The sequence below is a fragment of the Plectropomus leopardus genome, chromosome 5 (assembly GCF_008729295.1).
Source record: "Plectropomus leopardus isolate mb chromosome 5, YSFRI_Pleo_2.0, whole genome shotgun sequence".
In the NCBI taxonomy this organism is placed as follows: domain Eukaryota; kingdom Metazoa; phylum Chordata; class Actinopteri; order Perciformes; family Serranidae; genus Plectropomus; species Plectropomus leopardus.
In genome coordinates, this window is record NC_056467.1 from 20,456,806 (window position 1) to 20,477,555 (window position 20,750).

The 20,750-nt window shown below is 39.9% G+C and overlaps 2 protein-coding genes across 3 annotated transcripts in view; one reads left to right on the forward strand and one right to left on the reverse strand.

Moving 5' to 3' along the window:
- Positions 1 to 978, forward strand: part of ift80 (intraflagellar transport 80 homolog (Chlamydomonas)) — a 47,222-nt gene extending 46,244 nt beyond the window's left edge. For both annotated transcript variants that reach the window (XM_042487375.1, XM_042487376.1), the window contains exon 20: positions 225 to 978. In XM_042487375.1, the coding sequence (XP_042343309.1) occupies positions 225 to 335 (111 nt within the window). In that variant the 3' untranslated portion in view covers positions 336 to 978. The remainder of the gene's footprint in view (positions 1 to 224) is intronic.
- Positions 979 to 5,100: 4,122 nt separating this feature from the next.
- LOC121943756 (uncharacterized membrane protein C3orf80 homolog) lies at positions 5,101 to 6,440 on the reverse strand. The gene has a single exon (XM_042487363.1). It carries the CDS (start codon positions 6,296 to 6,298, stop codon positions 5,645 to 5,647), a length of 654 nt encoding a protein of 217 aa, XP_042343297.1. The 5' UTR covers positions 6,299 to 6,440; the 3' UTR covers positions 5,101 to 5,644.
- Positions 6,441 to 20,750: the final 14,310 nt, after the last annotated feature.

The window sequence follows — 20,750 nt, forward strand, 5'->3', positions numbered from 1 at the left end:
ATGTTATATACTGTCCATGGATAAGTACCCCCTACAACCCCACTTCAAAAAATCTGAACTGTCCCTTTAAAACACACCACACTTTCAGGTGTACAGTGTGAGCCCCGCCTTCTCTAGTAATGTGGTTAATTTAGCTGCTCTACATCATCATCCCATACTATCCAAAGCAACACACAGTATTGTATCTAGTTTAATCTCATCTTGTCTTTCTGTCTCTCCGCCAGGTTGAGGTGGACTGGGAGAAAATCCAGGCGAAGATAGAGATGGAGTTGTCTAAAGAGAGAGAGAAAGCTGCTACTGCCTCTGTGAGGAGCAGCATGGCCTCTCGACGTTAATGTTCAGGGGACCTTTCTCTAAAACATCCTCTCTGCATGAAACAATTTACATGTGCTTTTGACATTTGGCGAATATTAACAATAATAGCTCTGCGTAGCAATTGAACAGTAATGGCTCGGCATCAGAGTACTAAAAAAGTCTGTACTTGACGTTAAATGTCTACCATTAGTAACAAGTACATTAACTTCAAGTACAAAAAAAAGAGAATATTTGGAGCTGTGAAGATTAGTGAAGAATATGACTGTAACACTACAATCTTACGTCCGTTGGTGTGTAGTGTTAAACATTAGCATTACTTTATACATGGCATTATGTTACTGTGGGTGTATGATTTGAATTCATTATTTGAAATATCTATATCTTATATCGGTTTCAAAGCAACAACACCATGATGGCCTTTCTGTCATATCAGCTTCACTGTGGTTTCAGCGCATCAAGTTCAGAGTTGATTATCTTTTTCATTTGTCAAAATTAACTTGACATGCTCAGTCATGCACAAATATATTGCTGTATGGTTTCTCAGTGAAGTTTGTCTCTTTGTCTTTGTTTGGATAGATATTTTTACAGTTTATATTTTCAAAACTTTGCCTTCTGTAAACATTGTAAAGAATGTCACTTAATAAAACTGATGGAAATACTGTATATATTCAACTAAAATATCTTCTTGCCTCTCTTTCTCTATTTTTCCTTCAATGTCTTGACGCTTTACTGGTTTCATACAAACATCATAGAGTATCTTTGACATGTTTTTTCAGCTTTGCACATGCACCCAGGAGGTATTTCTGGGTTCATGTGTGTTTTAGAGTCCAATATATCTACAGTGTGTGCTGCTCTTTGAGTTATTCTTGTATTTCCTTTTCTGCTGAGGTGTGAAACCAACTGCTTGCCGTGCAGCTCCACCCCCCGGTTGGCAGAGGGCCAGTGCGTCAGCGGACCATTATAGCCTATCCATCTCCTCTAGTGGCCCAGGAGGGACGAGTGAGGGAGAAGATCTGTCTCAAAAAACAACTGCTAGACCGTATCACGCTGATGTGGACAGACACGGTAGAAATCGATCGGCATAATCCCCGAAACTGAGTGGCCACAGATGAAACATCAGAGAAAACGGTAGATGCAGGAAAATCTATCAATGGGTCCATTCTCTCTCTTGCTGATGCTTTTTTTTTTCTCTCAGCACTTTTAGCCGCTTTCAGCCTAAGTCTCTCTCTGACTCACTGTCTTTCTTGTATTTTACTCCCTCTATCCGCTTTTCTTCCTAAGCTGGCTCACTGTGTGATAAACCATATTCATCCAGACCAAGCTCCATAAATTTATGAAATGACTTATCAGCGGGTAGTAGGCATGCGTTGTAATTATACTTTTACTATACGATGCATACTGTACCCAAACTCACTAATGCAACTGTATATTAGTAATTAAAAAATACTTCATTTGACAGTTTATTATTCTGTGTGGGTATTCTCAGCCAATTCTACACTTGTTGCAAAATATATTGAGCCTTATCTGTAGGGCTGAGAATTGTTTAAAAAAAATACAACAGCAGTACCAATACCATTACCCTGCAAGTTATACCGATACCACTAGAGTACTTTGTTTTATACTTTTTATTTTCTACTTCACTCAGTGCCCTTCATATCAATAGAAGCATTCAGTTGCATAAAATGCCACCAGACACCACAGGTGTGTATTATAGCTATACGCATTGGTGGCATCTTGGCATACTGAACTGCTGCTTCACCAAATACACTGTGCTTTTTGGGACAATCAGACGTCATTTAAAACAATCTTTAGACTTAGTCAGTGGAAACTAATGAACAATAAACTGGCTATGTAAAATTAAAAAAAAAATTACACAGCACAAAATACCAAATAAATACAGTACTTTCATAAACCACAAAGCTTTATATTAATATCTAATGACTTGCAAGCTCTCATATATTCGATTGATGGCCAAACAATGCAGCTCCCCTAAAAATAAACTTCCCGGATATAATGTAGAATTTATGAGGAGGTTAGTGCTCATTGATTTCACCTTTATAGTTACTCGTTCTTTGGTCCAGTGAGCACTAGAATAACTGGATCAGTGGTGCATATTCTAATGCTGAGCGTGTGTACTCTGTATTTGTCCCTGTATAATGTGGATTTGAGGAAAAGAAAACCATCTATATCACTGTTTTCCTCTCCCCTGCCAGTGGATGTCCCAGCTGTGCGCTATCTGATTAAAGTTTCATGCTGGGAACGGTAGGAGGCTGGTTATGCTCACTGCTCCCAAACCTACTGTTACATCGTTGATAGAGGTGCTGCATCACAATGAACTGCACACCTCTTACAGTTTGAGCAGCACTCATCCATGGCTTCATGCATCTTAGGGTCACATACTCCACCTCATCTACCCATCAGTGGGTTATAAGCATAGATTTAATGCTTTTAAGTGCAAACTCCACCCACCCGCAGACATCCCTCAGGAAAGGAAAGCCATCAGTGTTCACTATTGGTTTGACCATCATGGTCCGGCAGTATTGGATTACACAAGCCACCACAATCACACTCAGACTTTTAGTGTCTAGAGCATTAGGGGAGCTCAAGGTCTCTAATTGTATAGTCTAGTTTTGTGGATACAGAAGCTTTAGCAGCGATGTCTTCCATATTTAAATAGCCATAACATTTGACAGAAATTTAAGTTTTACTTAATGTAGCAGAGCTTCTCGCCTAAATCAGTTGAGTCGATTTAAAAAAGGTTGAGTTCCCTCTGTGCTTTACACCTGCTAATGCATAAGCAATGGATAAATAGAGCTGCACAGTTTATATATTAACAAGGCCTTCCCTTTCAGAACAGGTAAAGAAATTAGTACATTTGTTGGCTATGGATAGAGAAATATGTTTCATGTAATTGAGGTTAGAGAGAATCAATTCACTTTTTTTAAAATAATGGATCAAGATTGAGAATTAATCGATAATATGTCCAGTATGTAGGATTTAGGGGGGTATATTGGTAGATATGAAATATAATAGTATGTATGTTTTTTAGTGTCTAATCACTTGAAAATAAGAACAGTTGTGTTTGTGTTATCTTAGAATGAGCTGTTTATATCTGCATGGGAAGCAAGTCCTTGTCCGCAGAGATATTGCAGTCATGTTTATACAGTATCCCAAAACGGACAAACTATATCTGCCCGTCTGCATTTTTGCCACCATTAGTAGCCCATCTGTAACAAGAGTCTCAGAGAAACCGTTTTTTTTTTTTTTTAAATGTGAAACTGCCCTATTCAGTGTTTTTACCAGTTTAAATCACCAGGTTTGTTTGTTTTGCAGAGGAGCTGACCTCTGTGGATAATTCGGCTCCTGGTGAAAACCTCCTGAACATCTGGATCTTAAGATATCAGAGAAAAAAGGTGAGCACACATTAGCAGGTGCTGGACTAACAGCTCGTCTCCAACATGCCAAACAGCCTAGGAGAAACACAGATTATAAACATTTACTGCTTGAAGTGTTTTCACTGGTTTTAATCACCTTGTCCATTTGTATTGGCTAGGGAAAGATCTCTGCAGATAATTCGGCTCCTGGTATAAACCTCCCAAACAATGAACACTGAAGGAATTCTAACTGGGAGAAGTTTCAGCTGGTTGCAATCTGTAACGATCTCTGCTAGATGCCACTAAATCTTCCGTATTATTAGTTTACATCAGTTTTAAACAAAGTTGATTAAAAAAGAATCTCAGCTTAAATGTGGATATTTGCGGGTTTCCTCAGCTGTATGCTAAATAACAATATGTTTCTGACTGTTGGTCAGACAAAAGAAGTAATTTAAAGATGTTATCTTCATTTCTGGGAACCTATGTTGGACAGTTTCACAATTCTGTGCAACTTTACAGACCACTGATTAATCCATAAATTGTAATAATGATTGTCAAGGTATTCGATAATGACATTTTCTTTGTAATCAACTTGTCTCCTTCTGCTTTGGAGTTGGACTAATATTGTGCTTCCAGTCTGCTAGAGAGAGGATATGGCAACACTCCTGGTCAAAGTAAAGTGACAATGACAAATTTTAATATTATAACATAATGAGGCATTTTAATGGACTGTTAATGGCAAGCACACCTTTAGCTTTAATCCAGGTAAACAGGCCATTAAGCCTGATGTAATGAGGCGTGTTGCTTCAGCTTGTTTTATATCAGCTAAAAAAAATAACACGAGAAAAAAACACATCTTGTCTGATTCAGAAATGCAAAGTAGCAAGGGCCAGTTACACACTTGAGGTCAACACACAAGTGGATCTGATGGTGTCCTCTCACTAGAACAAAGACAGAACTGCATCCTGTCTCTGTTTCACCTTTGTTTCCTTTCAGATGTCCCTTTGTCTTTTCCTTTGCTTGGTTGGAGCTGTGTTGTGTTAGTTCTGCTCGGGGCAGCGTTTGTGATCTTGTCTGACATGCTATCATCAAAACACAACTTTGTTTCTTGGCAGTTTATGCAATATCAGTATGCCTGCTGTAATCTCTGCCATTGTTTTTACTGAATTCAGAACCTGGGAGACACTGATACATGTAGCCTCGGGCTGCAAGGCTCCCAGGATCAAAGCTTTTTCTTTTTTTTGTTTTTTAAATGTACCTCTGTGCCGCTGCTTCAGTTTGTGCAGTAACAGACACGACTCAGGTCACTGATAAAATGCTCATCTGTCAGCCCCAACTGAAGTGTGTGCATGTGTGAGCCCTCGTGTTTTTTTTCTTAATTTTTTTTTTTTTTTTGAAAGTAACGTGCATCAATTAACTGGCTCTAAAGCTGGCTGATAAAAAATATTCTCCAGAAAAAAATCGATATTCATCCTTTCACTCCTTCTTCCAGCCCACATTTCAGGTTACTGAGACAAAAATATCTAAATATTATTCCTTTTGGATGCAAATTCAACAAAGAAAAACAAAAGAAAATGAGGTCTTTCAGGTCCGGCAGAATATTAAGCATTAAGACTAAGAAAGGGCAAGTATTTGACAGAATAAAAAAACTGTCTCACGGTGCCACTTAAAATTGAGGTGCTGAAGTAAAACTTAATGCGATTGTACCGGAGCCAAATTAGCCACAAAGAGCGTCAAATTCAGCCGCCTCCGCTTTCTTCATTATCTCCTTTTACTTAACCCAAGCGGTCATTTGCATACAAAAGGCGAGTAATCCGCTATAATCTAACAAAACACGTACGTTTTCTCAGCCTCCTCTTTTATTCGTAATATTCGGCATTATAATTGCACTTGAGTTTATATCTCTGCAAGATAATTACCCTGATTATATGAAAATAAGATACTGTCTCTGGAGCTCAGACAGAGTTCCGAGATGTCCTTGGGCTGTGTTGCGGTACTGACACCTCCGGGACATCCCGCCTCTGGTCTCCAGCTCTCGGTCCCGCCGCTCTCCCCCTGCCCTGACTCTCGTTTTCCGCCAGCAAGTTATCATCGGAGCGGTCTCTGTGCATCTCCTGCATGCTCTCCTCATACGTGGGCAAATATTTGACCTCGTCGTACGCTGGCAGGTTGGGAGACGCGAAGTCCCCGAGGCTGTACTCGGGGTACCGGTCCAGCAGGGAGTCCTGGGACGCCGATGCGTGCCCGTGAAAGAGGGAGGGTTCCTCGCTGCGGTCATGGTGCGGGTGCCGGCGGGGCCGCGGGCAGATGATCCGCTGGATGAAGTAGCCCATGGCGAAGAGCAGTAACAGGATCAGGATGCCCGACAGCTTTCGCGTAAACCAGCCGACGTTGTCGAAGAAAATGTGGATGGGAAGCTTGCAACAGCGCACCGCGGAGCTGGCGCTGCCGTTCCCGGTGACGATGGGCGGGCAGCACTGGTGGCCGTCGCCGCACTGGACCTCCCCGCAGTTCCGGAGGGCTTGACAAGCGGAGACCAGACATGCCGACAAAAGGGTGCCAGTGGTCCCGCGCGTTGTCCTGCCGCCGCCCGGCAGACCGGACATCATGTCTGGATCTCACAGAATGGAGAGTGCGCGTCTGCGTCTCTCTGTGTGCGATGTTGTGATGTTTAAAGTCCGTGCAGGTGTTACAGGTCTGCCTGTGTCTCCAGCTGTGCACTAATCATCTCATCTCACAGCCACTGCAGCGGGACAGCAGGTGCCCCCCCCAGCTGAGGACGACCTGTCTGCTGTGGGATCCGCGAAAGGAGTGGAGCAACATCAGTGTCTGGAGGCAGCACTGATGAGAATCATGAATAATCTTACATCATTATTGCGAAGACATTATAATCATTATGGGTCCTTATCAGAACTTCCCGCAGATATGGTCCTTGTCATTTGTCACATTCAACCTTACCTGAACTATCCAGCCCACAGAGAATTACCACCCAACTATTACATCAACAACCTCCTCTCGGATAAATGTAAGGTTTGCTGCAGAACCCCATGATTTACGTTATTTGGTAATATTCAGTAGAGAATCCTGCACATGTAGGAGGGATGACAACCACAGATGGGAGAGTGAGAAATCCCTCTATCGAGTCACCATTCTGCAGTGATGGAGGGAGTACTGAGATCCTTTACATAAGTGAAAGCAGCAAAATGCAAAAGAGCAACACTTACATACAAATAAATGTCCGAGACTCTGGAAAAAAAAAGTAATCCAAGCAATTACCACTTTCAATCTACAGCTGCAACCCAACTGTTGAGGGGCTGGGTGGCTTTGGCCCCAGGAGAATTTGTAAATTTGTAGACACTTAGCAGCTAAACTGGCCATTTTAAAGTACTGGGTTTTTTTTAAAAAAGAAAACCTTAGATCAGGGTTTCTTAAACTTTTGAAAAGAGATACCCCTTTTCCACCAAATTAGCTCTCTTTCTTAAATGATCCTGTTGAGGATTCATAGATCCTTGGTGCCATCTGGACAACCAGCCAGTGTTTCCAGCAGTTTTGAACAAAGTAATCAAGGATGAGTGATCAAGGGAGAGTGTTGCACAACCCACAACATATGTAAACATTAATAGCAAAATGGCGGATTGCATTGATCACCTGCAAGCTTTTATTCTATTACAGATATTTGTTTTTATCTGGAAAAACAAGCAGGGACCAACAATAATGAGATTGCTGCACACTACCTTTTTCTAGACGATTTCTCACTTGACTTTTCCATAGTTGACCTTTTCAAGCTTCTCTTTTCAACATGTAGAGTACGATACCCACTGATGTCATCAAGGTTCACACCTTAGGTTGAGTAAAACCTGGTAATTTTTGGTTCTAGCTAAGAAACAACTTTTCGAGTTCTGAACCAATTTATTTTTGGTCAAAACGTTTTGAACAGTTCAAAATTAGTTGGACGAACTGGAACAGAATCCATTCCATGTTGCAAGAAAAGGGGGATAGAGTGCCACTTTAGGGGGCCATGCATATGATTAAGGGCCACACAGGAGAACTGTGCACACTGTGCCTTTTTTAATGGCTAGTTTTTTTATGGCATACTAACACTTTTTCAAAAAAACTTAAACAGTTGACAGTACTATGGCCCATGTAACACCCATATTACATTCTAGTTATCAACTTTTATATGGTATGTCCCAATCTTGTGAATGTGATATCACAAGAATGCCTTTTGGCAATTTCTTCAGATTTTGCACAAACATCCACTTAGATTCACCAGTGAACTGATTAGCTTTTGGTGGTTAAAGGTCATAGTCACTCTGATCTTGCATCCATCTCATTCTCATGAAGCAATATCTGAAGAAGGCCTTTAGGGAGTTTCTTCAAATTTGGTAAAAATGTCAACTTGGACTTAAGAATGTTGAAGGTCAAAGGTCAACTTCATAGTGACATCATAGCTTTTGGGGCCTTTTGAGCATATTTGAATATTTTTATTACTGCATAGAATCTAAGTAAATAGCAAAAGGCCCCTAAAGCATCAAAAATAAAAGTAATATGCAGTAATATTACTATATTAGATATACAATTATATTTTTGATTATAATTAATGTGGAAGGAACATTTTGCTGTTGTAGTTGGTTGTGGTGGAGCTAAACTTAACTTTTGTATGTACTTGTTGGTGGATAATTCTGTAAAGTAGCCTATACTTCTAAAGTAGTAAAAGTGTGATATTTCTATCTAAAGCTAAAGCAGAGGAGTGTCAAATTTTTACTTAAGTTAATCAAGTCAAGGATCTCTGCAAGTCCCCTGGCCCCACTTCATGATCCATCACCCCCAAAAGGCAAAATCCTCCTTTAAACTTGCAGCCTCACTGAATCCTGCATGAACTCAGAGCCAGATGTAACCAGTGAGGGTGACTGCCCCTGATATAAGGCGCCAACAGATCTACCCCTCTCATAAAAAATGAATAGTTCTTGCAGTGTGGGTTGTAATGGGCCCCCATTAGAAGAGTGTCTGTACTCACATTAGTCTAGCATCACCCAAGAGGACCATGTGTCTGCAGCACTGAGAAACATAACCATAAAACTAAATCTCCAGTTTAAACGATAGTCTACTTGCCCAACATGTTAATTTACACTAAAGATGTCTCTGGATAAATTCCAAGAATGGCAGACGGCTCAGTGAACTGCTCTTCAAGTACTGAATATTAACTCATTAATTAAACTGGTCTACATAATTAGATGTACTGCAAAGAAACAGTGACTGTGTGCATAATTTTTTACAGTGGTTGCATGGAGTAACGAAGGTCAATTTTCAAAGCCTTGCGTCCTTATTACATCTGAATATATCCTGATTTATGATATTAAGAGAGAACAAAGAATATTTTAGGTTGTTACATTAAATCATATAAATCTGACGTCCCACCCATGGTCTTTGTTAGGTTTTATTTGATTATTATGATATGTAAACAACTGCTATATTTGCTGCGTTTAAGTGGTTTGATCATACCACCTGTTGTTCGAAAGCTACGCTCCTTGCAGTTTGACTAATGCGGACCATTTCAAGATACAACCACCACAGCAGATTCAATAAAGGCTTCTGTGCGATTAGAAACAAACAAAGAAAAAGTTCTAACTCAACTATGAAACATTTATTTAATCCACAGATCGGTATTATGCAAACAAAGACACTGCTCATAAAGCCCTCATACACTCCCAAAGGTCCAGATGATTTAAATCCAGGGAAATATACAGACTAAAAACATTACACAATCTGCTGTTGCATCATTCCAAATGTGCATAATTCTTCACATAACATCCTTATTTTTTTTCTCCTAACTCTGTGCTTTTTAACACAACCAATAGGAGCTTCTGTGCCCACCCCATAGCCTGTAATAGCCAGTGAAGGTCTGTGTTAACTTCCTGCGTCACTTCTTAGATTACAGAGCCAATCAGTATCCAGTGACTGGCCCCATGGCTTATGGGTCTTGTTGTCAATGACACTTCTCACCTACAGAGTAATTTGAACTCATTCCTGGCACTACAGACCACTATAAGTCTACATAAATGTGAAACAAATGGCTCCTCTGTTGTTTTAAGGAGGAAAAACAGTCTTTCCCATCAATTTAGATTTTCTAGCCGCCCATTTTCTTTCTCAAGTCATCAAATACTGCTGCTTGGTCAGTGATTTCAGAGTCAGACATCAACACCAAAAGCTACTCTTGATGTCTGTCCGATATGCTGCTGAGTGGCGTCAGTTTATTGCTCGGCCAGACAGCTCCTTTTGTTGTAGTATGATGCACCACCGGTTGGCTAGGAGGCACCTGTGGTGGTATAATAAACCATTGGATGGCATCAGTTATAAATGCTGCCGGTAACACTGCAATATAAGGAGCTGGAAACTCCCTGTAGGGCAGGTTGGAGGGGGCAGTGTTGTAATGTCTGTAAAATAGACATTACTAGACAGTTAATAGACAGTTTAAGCCTGTCTAATGAGTGTAAACTGTACATGTCCTGTAAAACATAAGTGTATTTAAAAAACAGACTATGTGGGACGGGCGTAAATCGACTCACCATCTGGTAATGTCAACAACATACGTATTAGAATACCTAGTGCGCCATATGTAGACATGAATGGCACTGACCAAGTGGCTATATTTGATGAGTTGTGATGAGAATGTGTTGCTTCTAGAAGTGTATTTATATACAGTAAGCTCCTCATTGACATTTGTTTCTGTGGTAATTAGATTTTCTACTCATATTCACACAATCGGTGCATTGTTTTACCCTCTTTTTGAAAAACGCTTGACAAATCCTTAGAAAAACATACGTAAAATGTTTTTATTCTGTTGATGATTGTTGTTGATGAGGCTTCATGACATGGCCCCATTGTGTTTTCCAGGTAAAAAGTCCCAGTACTAGTCATCTGCAGAATCTTTTGTCAAAAAAAAAAAATTCAGGCAACAATTTAATAAAACAAACTTTTTATTGCACTACTGTGAGGTGGTGCTAGTCGGTTTGTTGATAAAGCGCTGAGGAACTGTTTTTAACACAGCATTGTAAGCTGACAACAAGTGATGTGGCAGTCCCCCTCCTCTGTTTATTGAGGGCTGTTCCACTTTAAAATAGATGGCCTCCTTGACCCCTCTCTAAAACCACCCATCTTCTCTGTCCAAGATGTGTACATCGTGGTCTTGAAAACTGTGTAAGTTGTAAGTGGGTGTAGACCGCTGAGTCTTGTCCAGAGGAGTCTCCCCGTCTGTGTTGGGACATGCGCTTTCTGAGCTGTTGTTTGGTTTCCCTGATATATAGATCTTTGCACTCCTCACTGCATTTGACCGCATACACCAGGTTGCTCTTTTGATGTTTAGGAATCTGGTCTTTAGGATGGAAGTTTTTAGTCCAGTGTTTTTAAAAATAAAACTTTTTTGAAGTTTCTATAACCTGGATGTCTGAATATGGATCTGCACAGACAGATTTTTATTTCAGTGCATTGTCACTTGTATAAGTCAATGACAGATGCACTTCCAATGATTTTGACTTTTGGGGGGAAAAAACTTCAGTCTTACCATTCAAATAAGACCATACACGTACTTGTACAAAAAAAAATTAAGCAAGAATAGCTTTCATGTACTTTGGATATTCCTTGGATAGGCATTTTAGGTGAATTTAACATAATGCTTGTAAAGGGGAGGTTATGATGTTGGAATGGTCTATTGCCTCATGATGTAAATCATGAAGGGGATCCTTTTAAATCACAGTCGTTTCACTCCCTCCTATCTTCGTGTTACTCTTTGTCACTAATAGCCAGTCTGTATGTCTTTCTTTCCCAAACAAGGCCTAATGCACAATACACCAAATCCAATTAACGGAGCATTATGACATGAAATTCAGTAGAAGGGTAACATCATGCAACCTAATTTATGCAGCATCGTATGTCTTTTTCTAATCTGCCTCGATTAGGGAAATGTGATCTCAGGGCACCGTTCTAACCAAATAAACAAATACACAATCAATAGCCTGTGGACAGTGGCTCGGAGAGAAACCCCTTTCAGTTCCTTTGTTTCAAGGGCTTTCCCAGCACTTTTGCTATTCTGCTGCTCACTGGACTCTTATTGACTTGTATAGGAAGAAACTGCTATTTTTGATCACAGCTTTCACGCTAGAGTGTCTGGAAAGTAAAAAAAATAAAGCTTCACAGTGTAGGGGACAACTTGAAACCATTTGGCTTTTTTAATCACACCCAAATCAAACCCATGCAAGGAATTTAGAAAATAAAAATTGAGATAACAAATAACTGTAGAAATTTGAGCTTATAAATGGAAGTTCAGTCATTTTTCCATTTTAACTTTCTTAGCGATCAAAAAGACTTGATGACAATATATTAAAATGCAATCCCTTCCTTTTCCTTTTCACATCTGTCTTCTTTCTCTGACTATTTCTCCTCCTCAGTCTTTTTCTAACCCACCACATCCTACCTCTTTTTCCCTCTTTGCCTGAAATCTACCACAAAGTGCTGTTCTTGTGTGGGTATGATTGATTGAACAAATTGTCTTTATCTCTTTCCCCACCTCTTTCTTTTTCTCAATCCATTCTGGAGCAGCTTTCAGTAAATACTTTAAACTAACTGAAGATGCACACAGAAGCAGAAATGTAGATGCTGGTAAGATGGCTGTAGACGGAGAAAGAGAATTGGATGAAATGCATCGCAACATATCTGTTAATGCCAGCAACACAAGGGCAACTTTGCATCTGTTGTGTTAACTCACACAACAATTTGAAGCTGCAGCCTCCTGTATGGCTAACAATTTAACACGATAACACAATGACTACACTATCTCTGTAATAAATGTGCTGTGCTGCATGCTTCCATTAATCTGCTACAAAGGTCTCTTGTGTTGTGGTTAATAATTCAGCCTTATGGGGTCCATGTGTGATGATGAATGGCAGCGTTCATTTTCATGTGTCAGAGAGGTTGATGTACTGACCGCCCAACTGTCAATGTCACGGTTATCGCGTTTGCATTAATTATGAAACAAAGAAAGCCTTGTGAAGCCTGAAGACTTTATTAATGGAACCACTGATGATTCTGGTTTTTCGCTTTGTTTGCACCAGAGCAGGAGTCACGACCTCAGGGTTACTGCTCTAAGACCAACTTCAGCCTCTGTAGCTTCTTTACTTACTATATTTAAAGGGACAGTTCACCCCAGATTCAGAAATACATATTTTTCCTCTTACCTGTAGTGTTTTTTATCAGTCTAGATTGTTTTGGTGTGAGTTGTTGAGTGTTGGAAATATTGGCTATGTATGTCTGCCTTCTCTTCAATATAATGGAACTATTTGGCGCTTGCCTTCACCGTGTCAAAAACTGCAGTTCCTCAAACGGCCACTTGAGTCAATCCCTATAGACGCCCTTGTTAAAATGCCCAACTTTACAGTAGAAATAAACATGTTTACAGCCTGGTACAAAAAAAAAAAACAGATTATAGCTAATTATCCCATCTATGAAAACTGTACTGTGATCTTTTATTTTTTTTTATTTTAAATAACTCAACCTTTAACATTTCATTTAGGCCATATCTGCAGATTGTGTCTCAAATTCTCAGTCAGATCCACTCCTTGCTCCTCCACAGCACCAGCATTTTGCCCAAATATGGTCACTTGTGGCACCAAAAACCAAGATGGTGATAGCCAAAATGCTGAGCATGAAGCTTAAAAACACCATGGCTGACATAATTGTAGCTGCGTCCATATTTTTTACAGTCTATGGGAAACTCACCAGCAATTTCTATTTCCAGAAACCATAACCCTGTTACTAAGGATGATCTATAGACCTTCGTGTGAGCAGTTTCATGCAGGAACTATTTTCTTTCTACCACCTGCCAAGCGTGTCAATGTGTAGAAGGATGTTGCATCTAGTTGAATAATACAGCTAGCTTACCTAACACCACTGAGCTAGCTAATGTTACAGCTCAGCTAAGGAGGACATCTGATTACAACTCGTATCTCCACAAACCTCTCGTCCATGAGTGGATGCATGTTTCCATCTGCATGGTGATTCAGTTAGTAGGTGCAGTTCGGTAGAGAGAAAATAATTTGTATCTTGTTATGATGAGTAACCTGGTTGCGATTTCTGGAAAGAGACATTGCTGTTGAGTTTTTCAAATGTTTTTTTTAAATTTATTTTTTTACTTTGAGCACCACAAGCCAAGGGCCATCTAGTTCCATTATATTGGAGAGAAGGCAGACATCTCTACGGCTGATGTCTCCAACACACTGCAACTCACACCAAAACAATTGAGACTGATAAACAGCACAGGTAACAGGACCAATATATACTTTTGATTCTGCGGTGAACGGCGTCAGTCCAAGGAAACTATTAGATCTTTACATGATGTCATATATAGTATAGTCTCAAAGCACTGTGCACACATACATCTTGTCATAATGTGAAGACGTGTAAGGATAGTTATGTCTGTATTTGCAGACTATGGGGGAGGGATGATTAAGTATTGGCATGTTCAGTGTGTGTGTGTAAATACTGTATCTATGCAGATCTTAGCCCAGAATCGCAGGATATGTGTGTGGGTGTCATCAGCGTCTGTGTATTCCCATCAGCTTGAACTCTAATAAAAAGCAGGGCCCGCAGTCAGTGCAGATTGTGTGAATCCAGAAAGTCCCACACCACAGCTATTTTACACCCACGTACTTCCTCTAATCTTATCGCTCTGCTGGCTCAGAGGTCTTTAAGTGCACGGGATTGTGTGTGTATGTGTGAGAGAGAGTAAGGGGCAACTATATTTATGTTTTAGTTTGTTTGTGTGGGTGTCTTTGTTTCAAGCTTTTTTTTCCTCCCTTTTTGCGTCACTGAGAGGGACATGGCAAATGGAAGCGAGAAGGGTTGACATGTGATGCAGGTCACGGGACAGACTTCATTTGAAACACTGCGGTAGTGTAAACTTTGTGTTTTTCTTCAGAAGTCAACTGAGCAAGCGTGTGGATGTGGTCATGTCTGGCAAATATGTTTGAAAGAAAGTGTTCGCCTCTTACCTTTATGTGGCTTGTTCTCCCAGCGTGTAGTTTTTGGCTTTGAGAAGAATCAGAATCAGACTTCCTTTAAAGAGAAAACCTGCTCTAAGAGGCCAAAAAATTCTTAACAGAAGAGAGCGAGAGGGGTAAAATCCCTTTTCTGTGTCTCTGGGGAGTCACTTTCAGTGCTCTTAATAAATCTGATGAGTTGGGAGGTTTGTGCTGAGCTGGGCTTTTTGACTTTATAGTGAATAACTGTATAGGGCTGCCATATTGGCCATAATACACTGCGATCATTTAGACAAGTTTGATGGGTAATAGCACTTAGTGATTTGACTCAGCATCATTGCTTTCTGTTTGAATGGGAACATAACGTTGCCAGGAAAGATTTCTAAAGACATATATCAACCACTTTCTTTTTACCTTTTGGGAACTCTTCCACACTGCCACAGATATAACCAACCAGAGATCTTGAATGTTACACTCTGTGTCAGGGCTGGCCCTAGACTTTTGGGGGCCTATCTGACCTTATGAATGGTGCTTTTCACTGCCTTTTGCTTGATCTGGTTAAACTTTGATACATATTATTGTGTTATGTTTTCACTGGAAAGGGCTGAATCCCACCTGTTGTTGAGTAAGATCTCCGAATAGAAGAAATGTTATCATATAGCCAAAAAGATATGATGCACATGGCAACCATGTGGTGAAGAACATGTATTTATTAAAATTGCCATTATATTGTGCAATGTGCAGTGATCAAAGGAGAAAGAAGGACAAAAAGAGCATTTTTAAATGAAATGATAAAATGAAATTGCCTAAGAAAAGAGAAAAAAAATTAGCTGGCAAAACAAACTAAATGCTAAGATAAACCAAAACAGTCAGTCAGAAGCTATATGTTTTGAATTTCTAGTTTGGAAAAACTTTTGGCAAGTAGTTTAGTTTTGATTTTAATCAAAAGATTATTATTGAAGTATTATTGTGACTTTTCATATACTGGAGTTTCAAGTTCAACAGGAAAAATTGTACCTGTGATTGGCCAAAGTCTCCTGTCATGAGCTCGATTTTCTAATGCTTGGGATTAGAGCCACGGGAAGCTGCAGATGTGTATTTATCTTTCTGTCCACTTGAATTACAGTATGCTTAAATATTATCATGAGATTATAACCAACTAAGCCGAAATTAAACTGCCTATCCGAGCATTAAGAGAGAATGTTTTACTCTTTTTATTGTGCTAAACTTTGTGATGTTATGTAGCTTACAACACAGGATGGAGATTTACAGTCTGCATACATATTTATAATGACACTTTTTATTCTCTTGCCTATTTTCTCAATTTATTTCATTACATTTCACGCAAATCTAATGTACACACACTCAAACCTCAGACTGATTTAATGGGGAAAGTTCTCATCAGAGGGCAGTGAGTGTGGAGCATTAGGGGGCAAAAACACAACTTTTCCTAGACTGCTAAAAGCCTCAAACCAACCCCCAACAACACTGGCAACCACTTTTCCCCCTATAAGATAACTACACACACCCAGCTGCTGATGACTCAGTTACTGGGACCCACACTTGTATACACACACACACACACACACACACACAAACCAGACACCTGGAGGTTAAATATAGGATAAAGTTTTCTCATTCCCACATGTTTTGAGTGGAGGCGGAGGGCAGGGGATTTTTGACCCCCTGCCTCCGCACTACTGCGCTGAGTCACTCCTAAGGTGGGGGTGGGGGGGTGTCTGCGTCTCAGAAGGTGACTAGACTACAGCCTTCAGTTGCGTCTCTCCTACCAAACCCCCACATTACATCCCAGGACTCGTCCTTCTGTGGCCCCTGAATTCACAGAGTTCCTCGAGGACTCCAAAATAAGGAATCTACAAAGCGGGAAAGATAAAAAGAAAAAGAAGCCAAGACACAACATACATTACACAGAAACACTAACAGGCCTGGTATGATATTGAGCAATGAGATGAGGGTTTGTATAAGACGTGGGAGGGTGTAAGCTAATGTGAGGGAAGAAGAAACTCACATCCAAGTTCCCTTGGGACCATGCAGACGCTAAACTCTCTTTATCCCTCTCATGGCCTAAATTATGTCCTCGCTTCCCTTGTTTCTTCCCTCCGTGCAGTTTTATGGATGTCCAGAGACAGGAAATCTGTTAATATGTGAAAACGCACAACAATTATAACCAACCCCCTTTGGTGAAAGTGGGAACAATGAAAGAGTCCCAAGACCTTCTCAGTAAGACTGTGTAGGTGTCAAGCACTAACAACATCAAGGACAGATGTTTCTCGGAAAACACACACTTCACACACGATACAGATCTTTTTTTGGACCAACTCTGATGCCTTTCACAAAGAACATAAGCCAAAACCCCTGCACATTAGAGAGCTGACCACTGAAGGCTTAACTTCTTCAACTCCATGTACCCTCTGGGAGGTCTGCCATTAAAAACTTATGTTGTGCAAAGAGTGATTGCTCAACCCCACAAACTTTTACTTTAAATTGTAGTTAAGATTCCAGGGATCAAATCAAGATCAAATATTGGATGTCAGATACACTCAATACAACAATGCAGCTGGAAAATAGATGGCAACTTAGATTTGAATAGGCCTATTTAACTCAATAAGTGTGATATGACAAAAAAAGCAGTGGAACAAGCAGATGTAAAGTAAAGACAAAACATGATACTTTGCTGACTTGAAAGCTACTTTTTACAATAAAGTGGTCAAACTTAGTCAATCTTTACGTTAACTACATGGCTCTGTCTATTTTAATGTTAGTTGGTCTGTCCACCACTTTGATCCACACTGAAATATCTTAACTATCAGATGGATTGTTGCCAAATTTTGTACATATACATAAGCTGAAAAATGAAAAAAATAAAAAAATAAAAAATGAAGTACCAAAAACTGCAGTTCCTCTAATGGCCACTTGGCTCTAGAGGCGAGTCAGTCCCCATAGACCCTCATAATAATCAGCCTGGTACAAAAATGGTTTTGGTCCTCCTAATTTCCCGCTTTTTAACAATTATATGGGGTTGAATTTTTATATAGCTCTCCCATTTACAGTTTATTAAGTCTTAAAGTTATACATGATTAGGAGTGTGGCTGGTTTGAGTAACAGGCTGTCTGCAAGACGTCACGACAGCAGGTCCCCAGTTTTGAAGCCACTTTTCATAGTAGCCAGAGTTACAGTTTTGGAGTGGTCACAGCCCTAAAGAAATAATATGATTTACAATTAGAATTTGATCCACTTGGTCTGATAACATTTGGAAAGTCTAGAAGAGCTACACAATTAAAACATTTTATCCCTGTTGAAGTCAGCAGAGCGCTAGACCTGAAGTAGGCAGCTCAGCAGCAGAAGTCTTAAGTGAGTTTACTCTATGGGCCCAATGATGTGGAAGCAATGCCAATAATGTGGGTAATTTCATATGCAGCAATTGAACGTCTTTGACGTTATGCACCACTAAGTAAGTTTTATAGAAGTGAATGAGGTCTCGCCTTCAATGCTGTATCCAACTCTCTTTATACATCCATGCACCACAGTCTATGAGTCAGATCCTTCCCCCGCACTCCTCACCAGCTCTACTCTCCTTTCCAAATATGGTCACTTTTGGCTCCAAAAAAAAGAAATTTGCAAGATGGCGACTACTGAAATGCCGAACTACAAGCTTCAAAACAGTAGTGCACAATCCAATGGGTGATGCCATGGTAGCCACGTACATTATTTTTTATAATCTATGTACTAGCTTTGATTTAGACTCTTGTTTTTTGATCACACATGATTTCCTCCATCACATTATCTATAACACTGTACTTGAATTTCTATATCTTTAAAATGAATTTCCCATATCTACAGTTGAAATAAAAGGTAATAAATTTAATCAGTTTTTCAGATACCGAGAAAACTGTTGTGGTTGTAGCTAATTTTGAGAAATGTGACAAAAACGCTCATTAAAGGGGGTGTTGAGGTTTTTTTCTCATCTAAATCACAACACACTGAAAATAGAGAACAAACAAAAAAACAAACACACATGTAAACTGTGTGGGTGAAATGAAAAAAACCCCAAGGGACTCATAAAACATCTCAACCCAAGTGGAACAAAACAGACGATGGCAACAGCAAACAGGGGTGACGGCTGAAAAACAATAAAATGTACAAAACTAAAGATAGAACAAACCAATATAGGCCTTGGATAATAAAAATGAATTCAAAGGGAAAGGGGTGCATGATGAGTGAAGTCATAAGTTCAGTCCCAAGTCATTAGTGTTCAAGTCCAAAACTTATCTGCTATTAAATCAACTGACACTTTCCGAAAGATTTTTCCCTTGTTGACTCAAAACCCTGTTTCAAAGTACAACGGCATTGCTCTGTCTTTGTACTTTTGTACATCTATATAGGGAGTTTATCCTATTGATTGCACAGGAAATAAAGACAACTGCCAACTCTTAGGCCCATGCATTATACATAATGCTGTTTTTACTGGATTGAATGAGGTTACCTCTGAAATCTCTCATGGCTGGATGATCTCCAGAGTATCTCTCCCATTTTCTCTATGCAAAGGTGTTTCTCTTTGTCCCTGTTCAACTCTCTCCAGCTTCTTTATGCAGGGCCGCAGCAGCCACGGCTCTTTGGTTACTATGGATGGCCCATTGAAACGTAAAGGATCTCCAGAGTAAGAGGACACCTTTTGTGCATCTGCTTGTGTGAATACATGTATGTTATAAAGGAAGCGTTTGAGCACAGAGGTTATGGGTTTTCTTCCTGCTGACTGAATGTCCTTATATGTGAGTGACTGTGTGTTTTTGTGTTATTTGTGTCTGTGTGTGTCTATGTGATGGATAATGAGTCTGCACAATGAGGGCTCATATTAAACCTCTAGGGTGTGTGACATCATAGTTTTCAAACAGGTTGGTCGATCTGTAAAAACAGCCCTGCCATAACATACACACACCCACACACACATAATGAGTGACTGTTTTAAGTGAGCCACAGCGGAGGAAAAGATTATGTCAGTTTTTTTTATAATATACCTCAGGCCTGAATTTTATGATTACAACACAGTGGGTATATATATTTGAATCTAGTCAAAATCATGTCTGAGGACTTCAAAGTCAAAATGCGAGTCATCCCAGACTATCACCACTTAATATCCTAATTACAATACAATAGCCAAAATGTCTTTTTTTATTGGAAAGCATCTGTATGTGAGTTAAATGAACAACAACACAACATTTTAGCCACACTAGTTAGCAGCATGGCTCTAAAGATGACAATGTCAGTCAGTCCATAGGTCCACCATTTTGGTCAAGACTGAAAAATCTGATCAACTATTTGAAGGCTACGGGTTAAATCTTATTCAGGCATCCATGATCCCCAGAGGATGAATCCTAGTGACTCTGGTGTTCCTCCGACTTCTCCTCCAGTGCCATCAGCAGGTCAAAGTTGTCTCTTACTCAGTGAAATATCTCAACATCTTCTGGGTGGATTGTTACACAATGTTGTACAGACATTTGTGGATCCCTGAGGATAAATCCAAATAACTAAAGGCCCTGACACACCAAGCCATTGGTTGGCCGTCAGTCAATTTTGGGCCATTGGCGAATGTCTATGGCCTTAAGTTTTGGTGATGTGTCCTGCACAGTTGACTGGGCTTGAGACAAACTTTTTGTATTTGGTAAGATTTTTTATTTAAGAAATGACTTGTAATTGTTTATTTTATTGTTTGCTAGTGCACAGTAAATGTTATTTCTTTTCTTTTTTAACATCAAGTTGTGTTGTTGATGAGCTAACTGGCTAACTTGCACCTTGAATCCATCCTGTTTGTCTTCCAGTTTCCATTTTTGAAGATGGATACAGACTACCACCACCTGCTGGTATGAAGCATTATCTCCTCTCAGGTGCAGAACTTAAGTGCTCGTTGGCTGTTGATTGTAGTCTTTGCAGAACGGTCAGGTGCAAATTTTTGGCGAGGTGATGCAACATTCTGCCTTTTTTAGGTTTGGTGGGTGAGGGCCGTATATGATCT